Source organism: Ahaetulla prasina, chromosome 1 (assembly GCF_028640845.1).
Source record: "Ahaetulla prasina isolate Xishuangbanna chromosome 1, ASM2864084v1, whole genome shotgun sequence".
Taxonomy (NCBI): Eukaryota; Metazoa; Chordata; class Lepidosauria; order Squamata; family Colubridae; genus Ahaetulla; species Ahaetulla prasina.
In genome coordinates, this window is record NC_080539.1 from 5515790 (window position 1) to 5534702 (window position 18913).

Genomic DNA, 18913 nt, shown 5'->3' on the forward strand with positions numbered 1-18913 from the left:
CTACCGCTGACCTAGTAGAACAGATTTTATTTACCAGATTTTTATTCCACCCATTTATTTCGTAAAGAACTCAAGGCATACCTAATACTCCTTCCTGTAAGGTGGGATTTGCTGAGAGACAGTGACTGTCCCAAAGTCTCCCAGCTAGCTTTTGTGCCTTAGGAGGGACTAGAACTCACCATCTCCTGGTGATTGGTCCAAAGTCACCCAGTTGGCTTTCACACCTAAGGCGGGATTAGAATTCACAGTCTCCTGGCGATTAGCCCAAAGTCACCCAGCTGGCTTTCCTAACTAAGGCAGGACTAGAACTCACCATCTCCTGGAGATTGGCCCAAAGTTACCTAGCCGCTTTTATACCTAAGGCAGGACTAGAACTCACCATATCCTGGAGTTTTGCCCCAAAGTCCGCGCAGCTGGCTTTTGTGCCTAAGGCAGGACTAGAACTCACCGTCCCCTGGTAATCGGCCCAAGGTCAACCAGCCAGCTTTCCTGCCTATGGTAGAACTAGAACTCACCATATTCTGGTGTTTCACCCAAAGTGACCCAGCCACCTTCATATCTAAGGTAGGACTAGAACTCACCGTCTCCTTGTGTTTTTTCCAAAGTCAGCTCAGCTGGCTTTCATGCTTAAGGCAAAACTAGAACTCCGATGGCGGCAAAAGCTTATTTCTCTGGGTTTCTTTCTTCTCAGCAGAGATCAGCTGGTCCCAGCAACGTTCTCCGCGATGCCTGTTTGGTCGCCAACGTCTTAGATCCCCGGATCAAGCAGGAAATCATCAAGAAGTTTATTAAGCAGCACCTCTCGGAATATCTGGTGCTTTTCCAGGAAAACCAAGACGTGAGTTGGGCTCTACGATCCTTCAGGCCTGGACAGACATTTTGAAAAAAAGATTCAGAAATCCTTTGGGTCTTGCAGAAGCCCTGTGTTTTCCTGCTGTTCACGAAAGCTCATTTTGATAGATGCCAGTGGTGGTATTTAGCCAGTTCGGACCAGTTCAGGAGAACCGGTAGTGGTGACCTGCAGGTGCGCCTGCCTCCCCCCGCCAGGTGCTATGCCGTCCTATTTAGCCATGTTTTCTAAGCCACGTGCACAGGGATCGGCTTCAAAAATTTTAGCAAGGGCTTCCCTGCCCGGTTGCTGGGTGGGTGTGGCCATGGTGGGCGTGGCTAGTTGACCTCCTGCACCAAGGCGGGGGGTGGGTGGGAATTTTTGCTCTCCCCGGGCTCCGGAGGCTTTCCTTCAGCCTCCGGAAGGGGAAAAACGGACTCCCCAGGCTCCGTAGGCACTTCCCGAACTTCCGGTAGGCCCGTTTTTCACCCTCCCCGAGCCTCTGCGCGCACCCTGCACTTAACCTGCATCCAAAACGGGCCGCGTGGGGACTCCTGGGAGGGGAGAGGAGGGGAGGGATGGGCAGGGCCAGCCACGAGTGTGATTTGGGGCAGAGGTGGTATTCAGTAGGTTCTGACCAGTTCTGGAGAACCGGTAGTGGAAATTTTGAGTAGTTCAGAGAACCGGCAAATACCGCCTCTGACTGGCCCTGCCCCTATCTATTCTCTGCCTCCCGAGTCCCAGCTGATTGGGAGGAAATGGGGATTTTGCAGTATCCTTCCCCTGGAGTGGGGAGGGAATGGGGATTTTGCAGTAACCTTCCCCTGGAGTGGGGAGGGAATGGAGATTTTACAGTATCCTTTCCCTGCCACGCCCATCAAGCCACGCCCACAGAACCGGTAGTAAAAATTTTTGAATCCCACCACTGATTTGGGGGTTCTCCAAACTGCACAGAATCTTAGCTAGAGGTTCTCCCGAACCCCCCCAGTGAACCCCCAGCAGCCCATGTGCAAGCCGCACACATCAGCAAAGCGCATGCGCGCGCTCACATTTTACTACGGGTGTGCGGTGATCCCGTAGTAAAATTATGTGAAACCCACGTCCGATTGATGCCGAAAAGAAAATTACATTTGCCTTACGGAAACTACTTAATTGGAGTTAGAAAAACAGGAAGCAGCTAAACACCTTTTCCTGCTTTGTGTGAAGAAAAAAAAAAAGAATTGACTGCTTTAATGTGTGGCAGACCAAGTCTAGATTAGATGGACAGCGAAACTACTACCTTTCTGAATTACAGCAGTGCTCAATTTACAACAGCTCATTTGGTGACCGAAGTTACAACAGCACTAAAAAAGGGGACTTATGACCGTTTTTCACCCTTATGACCATTGCAGCATCCCGGTGGCCAGGTGATCAAAATTCAGTCGCTTGAAAACTGGCTCACATTTTATGACGGTTGCAGCGTCCCGGGGTCACGCTTTGGCGACTTTCTTACAAGCGACACTTCAATAGGGAAGCCAGATTCCCTTAATGACCGTGTGACTCACTTAACAACTGCAGTGGTTCACTTAACACTGGAAGAAAAGTTGTAAAATGAGGCAAAATTCACTTAATAAATGTCTCGTTTAGCAATAGAAATTTTGTGCTCAGTTATGGCTGTAAGTTGAGGACGACGTATAGTGTAATGGCAGAAAGAATAGCCTTGAGGGCTGAAATGTCACCTGAGCAGGTGTGTCACAACACATCCCTAGTTCCCATGAATACAAAGGGAGGCGGGAAACATATTGGACTTACACGTTTCTGTTCCAATAGATCAGGGGTCTCTAAACGTGGCAACTTTAAGATTTCTGGATTTCAACTCCCAGAATTCCTCAGCCAGCACTTGGCAATTTTAAGACCTGTGGACTTCAACTCCCAGAATTCCCCAGCCAGCATGGTTGGCTGGAGAATTCTGGGAGTTGAAGTCCAGAAATCTTGAAGTTGCCATGTTTAGAGATCCCTGCAACAGATCGACAAAGGTAGTCCTCCGCTTACAACCGCAGCTGGGAGCCAAATTTATATCCTTTTTTCCGTCACGGTTCTTAAGTGAATCATGCGCTTGTTAAATGAATTTGGCTTCCCCCTTTGACTCATTGGAAACTGGACTGGGATTTTTGTTTGTATGGAAATGATGTTCCTTCAGTTAAGGAGATTCTCAGTCATCCAAGTTATGGTTATCCCGAAGGTGCTTTTTAAAGTGACGACTGGATTTTCTTTGTTTTTCTTTGAAGACGTTTTGCTTTTCATCCAAGAAGCTTCTTCAGTTCTTCAGTCAGAACTGAGGAATCTTCTTGGATGAGAAGCGAAACTTCTTCAAGGGGAAAAAAAACCCTAGAAAGTCCAGCTGCCTTTTGAAAAAGCACCTTTGGGATATGTTCCTTCAGAGATTTGAGTGATTCACATCCGTTAAAAAAACTCGCTTCACGGTGTGCATTGTTACATGCTGAGATCAACATGGAGGAGAAAAGATGGCTGGACTCTCTTGTGTTCTCCCTCAGGTGGCTTGGCTAGACAAGATTGACCGCCGTTATGCTTGGATCAAACGTCAACTGGTAGACTACGAGGAAAAATACGGCCGGATGTTCCCAGGAGAGTGGTGGATGACTGAACGGATCGCAGTGGATTTCTGTCATATTACAAGGTGGGGTTCTAAAACACTATTTCCCCTCCCCCATTATCCACTGCAGCGATTCACATAACAACGGTGTTGTGACCCAGGCCCAAGTAGGTAGTAATCAACTTAGTCCGTGGAAAAACGAACTTTATTCGAACAGCTGGGAATTACTTCATTCCCAGCGTCGTTCAACTCAAAGTAAAACAAATGCCTCCCAACACAAATTCCTCCGTTATCTCACAAACCTTAGTCCAATTAGGCAAACTGCCAAAGACCCTTCCTAGCAAACGTCCAGAAGCCACAAAAACAAAGACGTATACGAAGCAGAAGACGAAGCTATCAACATTGTTTTCTGGCAAAGGGCCCAAACGCTGTTGCTGGTCTTTTAAGTCTTATGAGAGGGGCCAATCATCTCTTGGCCATACTCCCGAGTTGTCCTTTCTGCTTGAGCTGCTCTTGCCTTCTGACAGCTCTTCTCATGCGTGCATTAGGAACAGGCTCCTCCTGTTCCCCTGCCTCACCACTACCAGTCTCTGGAGGCTCCGGAGTCTGCACCTCACTCCCCAATAGCCCTGGCCTCACCTCAGCCTCCAACACAGAGCCCTCATCTGGGCCTTCCCCAGCCTCCAGGACTGGTCCAGGTTCTTCCTCAGCCTCATCCCTGTCTGGCTCCGTTGCCAACTCTGCAGGCTGCTGGCGGACCGCAACAAACTGTGGCAAGAAAGGTTCGTGAAATGGGGCAAAATTCACTTAACAAATGTCTTCACTTAACAACTGAAGTGGTGGCTTAATTGTGGTCGTAATTCGAGGACTACGTGTACTCCGTCCTGCAAAAAAATGATGCTGGAAATCATTCTCTGTGCTTGAATTTCCTTCATCAGTTCCGCGTGACTCCGGCTTAAAAATTACTGGCGGCTGAAGTAAATAACGAGAGAAATAAGTCCGCTTTGGGGCTGTCCTTCTGAGACCTTTGCCAAAAGCATGCCAGCAGATCAGCCACGAAAGAGTGGCTCGTGATTGTGCCCATCGCAGCCAGGGGGGAGAAATTCCTACCAGCGTTCCTGGGGAAGCAGCAATTAACATTTGGCGCTTGGAAGGAACACACCCCGAAAGTTAAAATTATCCTAAAAGAAATATCATAAATGCCAAAGTGCTGCCCGAGCGGCTGCGAAAATGGGAACAATAGAGGCAGTCCTCGACATATGACCACAATTGAGCCCGACATTTCTGTTGCTAAGTGAGACATTTGTTAAGTGAGTTTGAGCTCATTTTACGACTTTTCTTGCCACATTTGTTAAGCGAATCATTGTGTTTGTTAAGTGAGTCGCACGGTTGTTCAGCGAATCTGGCTTCCCCATTGACTTTGCTTGTCTGAAGGTCGCAAAAGGGGATTACACGTCCCCGGGACATGGCGACCGTCATAAATGCAGGTAGTCCTCGACTTACAACAGTTCATCTAGTGATCGTTCAAAGTTACAGGAGCACTGAAAAATGTGACTTATGCTCTTTTTCACACTTACAACTGTTGCAGCATTTGCCTGGTCATGTGATCAAAATTCAGACCCAACTGTCTAATATTTATGACGATTGCAGTGTCCCGGGGTCATTCTATCCCCTTTTGCGACCTTCTGACAAGGAAAGCCAATAGAGAAGCCTGATTCACTTAACAAATGCAATGATACACTTAATAACGGTGACAAGAAAAGTTGTAAAATGAGACCAAGCTCACTCAACAAATGTTTCATTTAGCAACATAAATTTTGGGCTCAATTGTGGTCATAACTCGAGGACTACCTGTAGGAGCCGGTTGCCAAGCGTCCAAATTTTGATCACATGACCGTGCTCACATGCTGCAATGGTCGTAAGTTTAAAAAATGTTCATATGTCGCTTTTTTCAGTGCCTTGTAACTTTGAACAGTCACTAAACGAACTGTTGTAAGTTGAGGACTATATATAAAACCCAAGCAATGGGACGATTAAAAAAAAGGCTGTGGGGTTTTCCAGCATTTCTGTTTTGGATGCCACATATTGGAACGAGTACAGGTAGTCCTCCACTTACGATGGTTCATTTAGTGACCATACTAAGTTACAAAAGCATTGGAAAACTGACTTTTGACCATTTTTCACACTTACGACCATTGCAGCATCCCTATGCTCATGCGATTTACATTCAGATCCTTGACAACAGACTCACATTTATGAAGGTTGCAGTGTCACGGCGTTACGGGGTCCCCTTTTGCGACCTTACGGCAAAGCAAAGTCAAGAGGGAAGCCCGATTCACTTATCAACCATGTGACTAACTTAGCAACTGCTTAACAACTGGGGCAAGAAAGGTCGTAAAATGGGACAAAGCTCACTGAACAAATTTCTCACTTTAGCAATGTCAATTATGGTTGTAATTCGAGGACTACCTGTACTGACGTGAGAGATTTTGCCTCCTTCTCCTTGCAGGACGGAGCTGGGGAAAATCATGCGCACCCGGGCAAGAGAGATCGAAGTCAAGCTTCTGCTTTTCGCCATCCAGAGGACTACCAACTTCGAAGGGCTGCTGGCCAAACGCTTCTCGGGCTCCACATTGTCAGAGACAGTGACGGTAAAAAAAAGGACCTCCTGTTTTTATAGTTCTCCCCCTCCTGCGGTTAGAGAGGGAAATTGCTGCGTATCTTGCACCCCATTTGCCAGTTTGTGCCCCCCAGTCCTGGAGCCAAGTGGGCCTGCGGGGGAAAAAAAGGATTTTCTTCTCACAACCGCTCGTTCTTCACATCTGATCGACGTTAATGATGCAGCCCCCAAAAGTTGAGCGTGCGACCACTCGCTGCAGCCAAACTCATTCGGTCAACTCTGTTAAGGGTAATCTGGGTTCACAACCAAGGTTGTGGACTGTTGAGCAGAGTACCCTACGCATGAAAACGACTGAGACTGGTTGTATACAATAACAGTCACTTGCAGACAAACTGGGGTTTGATATTCCTTTACTTTTAGGGGAAAGGCAAAGTCATAGTCCAAAAACAATTCCAGGTCATACACATATAAAGTCAGTTAGTCTTCTTAACCAACATAGACTTGTACAACAAACAAGGTCTTCTTTCAGTTCAGCAAAACACAGTTCAATTCACAACAGTCAATATCTTGAGGAATCAGTAACTAGCCATGATCAAGCAACGATCATAAAGCTCAAATATACAGTTGCAGCATGTCATCAGGTTACAATGCTGTAGCGTCCCTGTAGACTCCCCACAAGCCATAATTTAGTAGTCCTTTTATACATTGGCTACAGAGCTCAACCAATCAGGATGCTTGCATGATGCAGCACAGCCTTAAAGCAATATCATGCCTTTCTACAAACATACATAGTTAGTTTATATATTGCCTGGCCAACTAGTTAGGCAAATAACAATTTCCTGACAAACTCGACATGGCCACCCTGCGGCGGGACAGTTCAGCAATTCAGTTTAAATACCGTGTTTCTCCAAAAATAAGACCCTGTCTTATATTTTTTTGAACCCCGAAATAAGCGCTTGGCCTTATTTTCGGGGAGGTCTTATTATTTTGGGGCGCATGGAGCAAGATGAGGCCCCTCTTGCCGTCTTACCTGATTTCTAGCACTGTCTCCCTAACCCTAACCAGAGGAAATGGCGGGGATCAGTTGCGCATGCGGTTAAATATTTTCGGGAGAGGGCTTATTTTCAGGGGAGGGCTTTTTTTCAGGGGAGGGCTTATTTTCGGGGAAATGCCATATTTTAAAATAATTTTAAAATAATTTTAATTTGTGTCATGCACATTTCAGTTTGTCTCTCCTTTGGCATCTTTTCTATTAAATCGGTACAAATGAGTCACGCACAGAGGTTGTAATTAACACAACCTTTATTTAACTCAACTGTGGATAACAACAAGATAACGTGTATACAGCAACAACCAAACCCTCCGGTGACAGCCCTTATATACTAGCTGCCTCAGGACCTTAACCAATGACAGGACTTCCAAACTCCCGCTTTTTTCCTCCAGGCGCGTCTTAGCCAATCAGGGACCGCCTGGCTGTTGTCAAGGCTCAGGCGTGTCCTAGCCCCTAGAACTTTTTTTTTTTTAATTACATTTATATCCCGCCCTTCTCCGAAGACTCAAGGCGGCTTACATCGTGTAAGGCAATGTAAACCGGTAGCGGTAACTTTGTCAGACATAACACTTTCTTTACTAATTCTGCTCCACTATTTCTTCGATATTAGTGTAACTCTTCTTCCCTGGCAAATTGGCCCTGTCGAGTTGTCATAGATCCCCAAAAGTTACTTAATGACCCTGTTTCAAAGTTATGAGATATGTCTGCCTGCCTCCACCTGCAGTTCATAGGGCTATTTGCAGCATCTCATGATCACATGACCACAATTTACATTCCCCTCCCCCCCCCAAAAAAAACAACTGGCATTTAATTCCGGCTTTTGGAAGAAAACGCCGTGTAGGAACGATGGGTTTACTTAATGACTGCTGTAAAAAAGGTCATAGCATCGAGTCTGTCCTGCAATACAATTGTCACGACTTACAACTGTAACAGCCTGGCTCTATTGGGGTTTTAAAGTCTATTTATAGGTACTCCTTGACTTATTACCACAGTTGAGCCTCAAATATTTGTTTATTTATTTATTTATTTTATTAGATTTCTAGACCGCCCTTCTCCCGAAGGACTCAGGGCGGTGTACAGCCAAGATAAAAATAAACAATGTACAATTAAAAATAAATTAAAAAACTTATTATACAGTTAGGCCGATAAATTAAAATATATAATCTAAAAAACCCCAATTTAAAACTAAATAACAATTAAATTTAAAATCTAACCAATTTAAGAAAGCCCCGCGCGAACAAACAAATATGTTTTCAGTTCGCGGCGGAAGGTCCGAAGGTCAGGTATTTGGCGTAAACTGGGGGGAAGTTCATTCCAGAGAGTAGGAGCCCCCACAGAGAAGGATCTTCCCCTGGGGGCCGCCAGCCAACATTGTTTGGCGGACGGCACCCTGAGAAGTCCCTCTCTGTGTGAGCGTACGGGTCGGTGGGAGGCATGAGGTAACAGCAGGCGGTCCCGTAAGTACCCAGGCCCCAAGCCATGGAGCGCTTTAAAGGTGGTAACCAGAACCTTGAAATGCACCCGAAAGGCAACAGGTAGCCAGTGCAGTCTGCGCAGGAGAGGTGTTACATGGGAGCTACGTGGAGCTCCCTCTATCACCCGCGCAGCTGCATTCTGGACCAACTGAAGCCTCCGAGTGCATCTCAAGGGGAGCCCCATGTAGAGAGCATTGCAATAATCCAGGCGAGAGGTAACGAGAGCATGAGTGACTGTGCATAGGGCATCCCGATCAAGGAAGGGGCGCAACTGGCGAACCAGGCGAACCTGGTGAAAGGCTCTCCTGGAGACGGCCGCCAAATGATTTGTTGCTAAGCAAGGCAGTTTTTAAGTGGGTTTTGCCCCATTTTGTGACCTTTCTTGCCTCCGTTGTTAAGGGAATCACTGCAGTTAAGTTAGTAACAGTGTTGCTAAGTGAATCTGACTTCCTCATTGATTTTGCTCGTTGGAAGGTCGCAAAAAGGGATCACATGATCACAGGACTCTGCAACCGTCATAAGTACATGCCAGTTGCCAAGCGTCCAAATTTTGATCACATGATCATGAGGGTGCTGCGATGGTTGTAAAAACGGTCATAAGTCCCTTTTTTCATTGACTTCAATGAATGGTCACTAAACGAATGGTTGTATGTTGTATGTTGATGCAATAATACTGGGTTAGTTTATGGACAAATTCGAGTTAAGGACAGACATTGGGAAGGGAACTTGTTCTTAAATTGGGGGTTACTTGTGCTTCTTTTCCAAGAGGAACCAGAAACAGAATAGAGCTGGAAGGAACCTTAGAGGTCTTCTAGTCCAACCCCCTACTCACAGGAGACACTGTAAAATTTCAAACAAGTAGCAACCTTGGCAACTTTAAGACTTGTGGACTTCAACTCCCAGAATTCCTCAGCCAGCTTTGGAGTTGAAGTCCACAAGTCTTAAAATTGCCAAGGTTGGAGACTCCTGCTTTGGAGAATAGGTTGACCCCCCCATTTCTTTGGGGCAGCCCCTCAAATAATACTGCTATTATAGAATACTGCTATTATGTCCCCCCTAGTCCTTCTTTTCTGCAGACTAGCCATCCCCAGTTCCATCAACCGTTCTTCATATGTTTTAGTCTCCAGGGCTTTAATCATCTGAGTTGCTCAGAGAACTTTTTCCAAAGTCTCAACCTCTTTTTTTTTTTTTTAACGTGGGGATCAAAACTGGATGCAGGATTCCAGGTGTGTGGCCTTATTAAGACTTTATAAATCGGTACTAATACTTCACGTGATTTTGATTCTGTGCCTCTTTTTATACAACCAAGGATTGTATTAGCTTTTTTAGCTGCCGCCGCACACGGCTGGCTCATGTTTAAGTGATTCCCTCAAACTTCCCATCTTTCTCCGACAGAAAAAGCCGGATCCTCCCCCGGTCTCCACCAACCCTTTTCTCGACGAAGAATCTGTGATGGATGAGGATGAAAGTCCATCGGAAAAGATTGACATTGACAAGGTAAATGTCTTTGTTTCTGGAATTTCACATCTCCTCCCCCACAAACACGTGGGCTGTTTCCCTTCTCTCTTCCTTACATTGATATGCATTTTGGACTACAATCAGGGGTGAAATCCAACAGGTTCTGACGAACCAGTAGCGGTAATTTTGAGTAATTCGGAGAACCAACAAAATACCATCTCTGGCTGACCCCAGAGTGGGGTGGGAATGGAGATTTTGCAATATTCTTCCCTCAGGAGTGGGGAGGGAATGGAGATTTTGCAGTATCCTTCCCCTGCCAAGTCCACCAAGCCATGCCCACAAGCCACACCCACAGAACCGGTAGTAAAAAAATTGGATTTCACCACTGACTACAATCCCCATCATTCCCAGCTGTGCTGGAGATCCTTCAGTAGAGGGTGCTACAGCTCTCTCCTTCCCCTTTCCGGCTGCAGTCTTTTTTTTTTTTGCAATTTTCTTAGCTACTGCAAGATATACCGTATTTTTCGGAGTATAAGGTGCTCTGGAGCAGCAGTCACCAACTGGTGGTCCCTGAGAAAATTTTGGTGGTCCACAGAAACATTATTTGCATTTTTTATATTGCACTAAATCAGGGGTCCTCAAACTACGGCCCCTGGGACAGATACATGCAATGAATGTTTGTGTTGCTGCAGAGACTCCCCCTTTGGGGTCTTTTTGTGTGGGTTGGAGGGGGGGAAAATTCCGACGGGGTCTGCTTCAGCCTCCTGGTGTGGGGCTTTGGGCGAAGGCTGGAGGGAAGTGCTGCTGATGGTGAAGAGCCGGAGGGCCTTGTTCCAGTGGGACTGCATCATGGCCTGGAACTGGCTGATCATCTCAGTCCACTGAGCCTCCAGGCGCTGGTACCTGGCCTTGCACTCCTGTAGGTCTTCCCTCTGCTTGGAAAGCCTATGCTCCTAGTCCTCAGTGAGGTGCTTCTGCTGAGCCTCCTTCTCGGTCAGATCCAATTCGAACTGAGCTGTTTTGCCAACTCTTTCTCCTGGTGGCTGCTTAGCTCCAACAACCGCTTCCTGTTGGGGCCCTAAGGAGCCCAGGTGGGCAGGGGAGGAGTGGCTGAGAGGTGAGGGTTGAGAAGAGGCTGCCAAGGTGCCCCTCGATGTGAGTGACATCGAGTTGGCCATGCCCACACAGTCACATGACCACCTAGCCACACCCACCCACCCAGTCATTAGGCAGATCATATTAGAGGTCCGTGGGATTTAAAATTATGAATTTAGTGGTCCCTGAGGTCCGAAAGGTTGACCCTGCTCTGGAGTATAAGACGCGCCTTAGTTTTTGGGGAGGAAAACAAGAAAAAAAAAGTCTGCCTCTGCCTACCAGCATCCATCGGTATTCATCTGGCTAGCGTCCTTTGCAGCAAATAGCAAACAGCCTGGTCAGCTTCAGCACATTATTGCAGCCTAATTCAGCACGAACAGCTGATTGGAATACCCCCAATCAGCTGTTCCAGGCTGCAGGGATTGCCACAACACATTGCTGCCTCTGTGCCTCGCGTTTTTGGCCCCTGTGCCTCACATTTTTGGCCTCCACACACCCCGCTTTTGGCCTCCACGCATCATGTTTTTGGGTGGTTCCAGGTGGCGGGGATTGGCAGCGGCAGGGATCCCCGCCACCCGGAACCGTCCGAAAACGTGAAATGTGGAGGCCAAAAACGGGGATGTGCTGTGGTGATCCCTGCAGCCTGGAACAGGTCTAAAATGGAGCATTCGGAGGCCGAAAATGCGAGGCACAGAGGCCAAAAACTCGAGGCACGGAGTTGGCGATGTGCTGTTGCGATCCCTGCAGCCTGGAACAGATCTAAAACAGCATGCGGAGGCCAAAAATGCGACAAAAAGGAGGCCGAAAACGTGACAAAATGGAGGCCGAAAACAGCCGAAGGGTTTGGGCCAGCAGGTGGGCGGGGCTGCATTAGGTGTATAAGACACACCCAAATTTTAACCCTCTTGGAGGGAAAAAGTACGTCTTGTACTCCGAAAAATACAAGTAAGCACCTTCGATGTTGTCTTCAAGTAGTCCTCAGCTTATAACCGGTTTTTTTAGCAACTAGTTATAAACATTCTGAATATGATCTTCAGTTAGCCCTCGACTTATAACCATTTGTTTAGCAGCTAGTTATAAGCACCTTCAGTGCTTATATAGCCCTTGATTTATATCCATTCGTTTAGCGACCATTCGAAGTTACAACGGCCCTCAAAAAAGTGACAACCGGTCCTTGCACTTACGACCCTCACAGCATCTCCGTGGTTGTGTGATCATCACACCCACTAAGACTGCGTATTAATATTGCATGTTTTAACAGCAGCAAGGATATTAGTTGCACGGCAGTGGAAAAATGAGGAAATTCCTGCAGAAGAGAGCGTAATACTAGAATGTGCAGAAATGGATAAGGTAAAGGTTCCCCTCGCACATACGTGCTAGTCATTGCTGACTCTAGGGGGCGGTGCTCATCTCCATTTCAAAGCCAAGAGCCAGCGCTGTCCGAAGACGTCTCCGTGGTCATGTGGCCGGCATGACTCAACGCCAAAGACGCAAGGAACGCTGTTCCCTTCCCACCAAAGGTGGTCCCTATTTTTCTACTTGTGTTTTTTTATGTGCTTTCGAAACTGCGAACTTGGCAGAAGCTGGGACAAGTCACGGGAGCTCACCCCATTATACAGCAGCACTAGGGATTCGAACCGCTGAGCTGCCGATCTTTCGATCGATGGATAGGTTGACATTAAAGGATAAAGAAGATATGGAATATTTTTTTTAACATGGGATTTGATTTATCAATGGTTAGACAATAGAGGTAGAAATTAGAAATTGAACATTATGAATATGTATCAGTAAATGGATCTAGGTAATACATTGTTTACTAAGCACTTATGGATATTAAAGAAAAATGGATATATATTATTATGTGTAAGTAATTTGACCCGGACAACACACTGTTCCCAAAGCAATTATGTGTGTATAAGAAAAAAGTGTAAATAAATTATTAAAAAAAAAGAAACAAGAGACTGCAAAAAACCCATACGGAGGAGAAAATCCATCCGGAACTGCAGATGCAATATCAAAGCCAAAACCTAGAAGAGAAAGAAAAGAAAATTCCTTTGGAACAGGGGTGTCCAAACTTGGCAACTAAGACTTGTGGACTTCAACTCCCAGAATTCCTCAGGAATTCTGGGAGTTGAAGTCCACAAGTCTTAAAGTTGCCAAGTTTGGATGCTCCTACTTTAGAACTATTCAATAGGGTTTAATCCTCGTTTTATTGGGTTTCCACCCACCCACCCATCAAGCACATGTAAAGAACAAAATTCTTTACTACTTCATTAAAATGCACTGAGTTACTCAAAAACAGTGGGCACTAACGCTTAGCCGGACCCTAACTCTATATGAAATTACAAAGTAAGTATAGCTAGTTTTATATAAATGATTAGCCCAACAGGGAACTAATAAAATAAAAAGCAAGATACAGGTAGTGTTGTGTCTGCGCCCCCTGAGCCAGGCCTCCTGCCAGAAAGTGACTCGGAAAGTGAGGGGGAAGGGCCATCAGGACTTACCTCGGGAGCACTGGCTTCCCTGGCTCAGCTCCAGGAGCCAGAGGCAGGCCAGGTGGAGGAGTTAACGAGGCCTCCATCCCCTGACTCTTCCCCCCCACCCCCACCCCCACCCGCCCATGCCTTCAGACCCAGCTGATGGCAATCAGGCCTGGCTGGACCCTAGGTTTCGTAGGCAGGAGAGGCGGGAACAACAGAAGCAGGGGTGGGGCAGGCCTAGGAAATGCTGAGTCATGGAGCCACACCCCACAGGATATAAAAGCAGCAAGGGCTGCTATACCTCTTCGTAGCAAGCAAATTAACTGCTTACCTAGAGCTGAAGTACTGTTTGTTCCTGGTTGACTCATCAAGAGAGATAACAGAGACACTTGGCAGACGCTCGCTAGTTTGCTGCCAGAGCTGATAGTGCCGGCTAATTAAGTCATCGCTCGGATTGAGGCGAGGGGCACAGAACAGGTAGGCCTTGACTTACGACCACAATGGACCCCAGAATTTATGTTGCTGAGTGAGAAATTTGTTCAGTGAGTTTTGCCTCATTTTACCACCTTTCTCGCCGCTGCTAAGTGAATCTGCCCATTGGCTTTGCTTGTCAGAAAGTCGCAAAACGAGATCGCATGACCCCGGGAACTCTGCAACTGTCATAAATATGAGCCAGTTGTCAAACATCTGAATTTTGATCATGTGACCATGGGGATGCCGCAATGGTCGTAAGTCTGAAAAACGGGTCATGAGTCACTTTTTTAGTAACTTCGAATGGTCACTAAATGAGCTGTTGTAAGTTGAGGACTACCTGTAGTGGCATTCTTTTCCTTGAGATTCTGTAAAGTTTCCTCTTGCACAAATGTGCTAGTCGTTCCCGACTCTAGGGGGCGGTGCTCATCTCCGTTTCAAAGCCGAAGAGCCAGCGCTGTCCGAAGACGTCTCCGTGGTCATGGGGCCGGCATGACTCAACGCCAAAGGCACACGGAACGCTGTTCCCTTCCCGCCAAAGGTGGTCCCTATTATTTCTACTTGCATTTTTACGTGCTTTCGAAATTGCTAGGTTGGCAGAAGCTGGGACAAGTAACGGGAGCTCACCCCGTGACACGGCAGCACTAGGGATTCGAACCGCTGAGCTGCCGACCTTTCGATCGACAAGCTCAGCATCTTAGCCACTGACGCACCGCGTCCCATTTGAGACTCTGTACTAGGTTTTATAATCTCTCTCTTATTTTCCTTAGCCACAAAAGCCCAAAATTCCAAATAATCCGTTCCATGGAATTGTTTCTAAGTGCTTTGAGCCCCATCTGTATGTCTACATTGAATCTCAGGACAGGTGAGTGACAAGCACGGGTGGACGGGGGTTGGGGGAGCGACAACGACACAGAGAGCCGGATAGGAAAGCATGGCTCACTTACAAAATAAAAGAATAAACTTAAACTAAAACCTAGAGTTCAAGAAGTAGTGACAAAATACTTCAGGTAGTCCTCTACTTACGACATTTCATTTAATGACCGTTCAAAGTTACAACAGCACTGACAAAAGTGACTCATGAACATTTTCACACTTACGACCGTTCCCGCATCCCCATGGTCATGTGATCAAAATACTGACCCTGGCTCATATTTATGACCGTTGCAGTGTCCCGGGGTCACGTGATTCCCCTTTTGCGATTTTCCAACGAGCAAAGTCAACGGGGAAGCCAAGATTCACTTTACAACGGTGTCACTAAATGAGCAACTGCACTGGTTTGCTTCACAACGGTGGCAAAGGAGGTCGTAAAATGGGGCAAAACTCACTTAACAAATGGCTCGCTTAGCGACAGACTTCCCTCCAAGAGGTGTGGAGGTGCTCCAACACTAGAGGTTTTTAAGAAGAGATTGGACAACCATTTGTCCGGAGTGGTATCGGGTCTCTTGTTTGAGCAGGGGGTTGGACTAAATGACCTCCAAGGTACCTTCCAACTCTGTTATTGCTACTGATTACCTATAACTGAACTATAACATGTAATCAGATTTAAGAATGCAGTTGACATAATGTTACATATCATCTATTTATTTATTTATTTATTTATTTATTTGTTCACACTTTTATACCGCCCTATCTCCCCAGGGACTCAGGGCGGTTTACAGCCATATAAAACACATATATATACAGAATAAAACACCAATTTAAAAAACTTATTACATAGGCCGAATATTTAAAATAGGAATATAAATAATAAAACCCCATTAAAACCCAATTTAAAATTTAAAACATTTAAAAATTCTAGTCCAGTCCTGCGCAAATAAATAGATGTGTCTTAAGCTCATGAAGGTTCAAGGTCAGGAAGTTGGCGAAGTCCTGGGGAAGCTCGTTCCAGAGGGTGGGGCCCCATAGAAAGGCCCTTCCCTGGGTGTCGCCAGTCGGCACTGCCTGGCCGATGGCACCTGAGGAGTCCCTCTGTGAGAGCGCACGGGTCGGTGAGAGGCAATTGGTGGCAGCAGACGGTCCCGTAAGTAGCCCGGCCCTATGCCATGGAGCGCTTTGAAGATCATTACCAAAACCTTGAAGCGCACCCGGAAGGCCACAGGCAGCCAGTGCAGTCTGCGCAGGAGAGGTGTTACGTGGGAGCCACGAGGGGCTCCCTCTATCACCCGCGCAGCCGCATTCTGAACTACCTGGAGTCCCCGGGTGCTCCTCAAGGGGAGCCCCATGTAGAGAGCATTGCAGTAATCCAGACGGGATGTCACGAGAGCATGAGTGACCGTGCATAGGGCATCCCGGTCTAGAAAGGGGCGCAACTGGCGAACCAGGCGAACCTGGTAAAAAGCTCTCCTGGAGACGGCCGTCAAATGGTCTTCAAAAGATCTATCTGTCTGTGTTATGTATGACTCATCTATCTATCATCTATTAAATTTATAAGCTGCCCATCTCACCGTCAAGCCACTTTGGGTAGCGTACAACTTTATAGAAGCACAATATAAAACAGAACATTAAAAACATTGGGCAGTAAAACATTAAAAGTTAACAAAAATAAAAAGGATAAAAAGAGACTAATAGGTAAATGGGATAGGATGGGATTTTTCTCCTAACCATATATTGTCATGAGCCTCCAGCTGAGCTTCAAAAGAAATCCAGTCATTTATTTAAAACTTCATGTCTGCACATTCCAAGTGAAGCCAATTCTTGAACACACGTAATTTACAACACAATCGTGACCCCATTTCCCCCCTCTCCCCCAGGGTGTGTCATCAGTCACATTCACCAGGGAGCAATTTTGCAGGTTGTAAAGATCACTCCCTTCCAGCCGCTGTGGGTAGCCCTGGGAGACAGCCTTGAGAGAGATATGTCTGGAATGTGCTTTCCTTTTTGGCTGCCCTGCTGCTTCCCTGTTTTCTCATCCCCCTTGCCAATGGCAGCTGGAGAGCAGGCCAGGGATGCTGTGCGATTTGACACATTGTATATTTCTTAAACAAATTGTGTTTCTCCTTTCGTGGGTTGTCAGAAACCTCGGAGAGCTGATTGACCGCTTTGTGGGGGACTTCAAAGCCCAGGGACCCCCCAAGCCGAACGTGGATGAGGGCGGGGCCGTTCTGCCCAGCTGCGCTGACCTCTTTGTCTATTACAAGAAGTGCATGGTCCAATGCTCGCAGCTCAGCACCGGGGAGCCCATGATCGCCCTAACGACCATATTCCAGAAATATCTGCGGGAATACGCCTTGAAGATCCTCTCCGGAAATTTACCCAAGTGAGTTTTAAATTGAATTGAACTGAATACAAGTAGTCCTCAACTTATAACAGTTCATTTAGTCACCTTTTGAAGTTACAACAGCACCGAAAAGGGTGACTTAAGACCAGTGGTGGGTTGCCCCTGGTTCGGACCAGTTCGCATGAACTGGTAGTAAAACTGGCGGGAGGCTCCGCCCACTGACCCAGACGTCATGAAGAAGCATGCGCAGAAGTGCGCGCACGCAGTCCCATTGCAAACCGGTAGTAAAGGTAAGTAAAACCCACCCCTGCTTAAGACCCACTTTTCATACTTATGACTGTTGTATCATCCCCATCCCCATCCAATTTACGGATGCTTGACGACTGGTTCATATTTATGACGGTCGCAGTGTCCCGGGGGGGTCATGTGATCCCCTTTTGTGACCTTCTAACAAGCAAAGTCAATGGAGACGCCAGATTCATTAAACAGCCGCATTCCTAACTGAGCAACTGCAGTGATTCACTTAACAACCATGGCAAGAAAGGTCGTAAAATGGGGCAAAATTCACTTCAAAAATTTCTCACTTAGCAACAGAAAGTTTGGGCTCAATTGTGATTGCACGTCGAGGACTAACTGTATTTTATTTGGCCAAGTGTATTTGTGTCCGGTGCAGAAGCTCTCACGGTGCACGTAAAGTGACAGAATAAAATAATAATACTATTAATAAAAGGGGGAATAAAGAAGATAATAAAGATAAATAATATCACTTCAGCCACACTACCTGGGTAAATACATATAGCCATTAGACAGCACTATGAGAAGTAGTGTTCAACAGTGTTCAGCAAATAAGACCGTCGTAAGATTGTAATTCGCGGACGACCACCCCGCGATGTTTTTAATGTTGCGACTCCCATCCAGAGTGATCGGGAGTAATGTGGCTGTCCAGGTTCCAAGTAATACATCCATTGCAAGCAAGACTCCGAGGCAATTGAATTCCTCAAAGATTACTTTTATTGGAAATATCATATTGGCACACATCTGGTGAAAAACCGACTCTGAAAACTCCCGCGGTTTTCACCATATTAAAAGTAAAAAGATTTTCCACTTTCTCAAAACAATTAGTCACACGGACCAATCACCGTGCTGCCCGACAACCGGCTGACATGACTCCGTCTTCTTCCGACCAGGTGTGAGAATGTCCTTGATTCCCAAGAGAATGTATTTTGCTTTGGCTACAAAAATCCCTCTGTCTCAAATCCCCCTTCCCTATCCCTCAGCTCCAGTGTGGCAGCACTGAAGCGGACAAAAATGGCTTCTGTTAGGTCAGCCTCAGGGTTGACAGCGGAATGGAAGTTGGATAAATTATTATTCTTGTTTGCGACCACAACAGGACCACGAACACCAGCAGCGGCGGCCTGACCATTACCAGCCTACTAAAAGAAAAGGATGGTTCAGAGGTGGCCAAATTCACCCTAGAGGAGCTTTGCCTGATCTGTAGCATTCTGAGCACGGCCGAATATTGTTTAGCGACCACCCAGCAGGTAAGGACACCTCAGCCGTCCTCCGAGACAGGTCCCTAAGGCTTTGCGACATGCCAGTTCTGACTTTTGGCGGGAAAACG

At 46.6% G+C, this 18913-nt stretch overlaps 1 protein-coding gene across 2 annotated transcripts in view; it reads left to right on the forward strand.

Annotated features, from left to right (window-relative positions):
• VPS53 (VPS53 subunit of GARP complex) overlaps positions 1-18913 on the forward strand; it is a 76532-nt gene that overhangs the window by 22588 nt on the left and 35031 nt on the right. Inside the window, exons 9-15 of one of the 2 annotated variants that reach the window (XM_058164058.1) lie at positions 692-838; positions 3364-3506; positions 5932-6073; positions 9964-10065; positions 14843-14937; positions 17089-17331; positions 18683-18833. In XM_058164058.1, coding sequence (XP_058020041.1) covers positions 692-838; positions 3364-3506; positions 5932-6073; positions 9964-10065; positions 14843-14937; positions 17089-17331; positions 18683-18833 — 1023 coding nt within the window. The remainder of the gene's footprint in view (positions 1-691; positions 839-3363; positions 3507-5931; positions 6074-9963; positions 10066-14842; positions 14938-17088; positions 17332-18682; positions 18834-18913) is intronic. The other variant, XM_058164059.1, reaches the window with a different exon arrangement.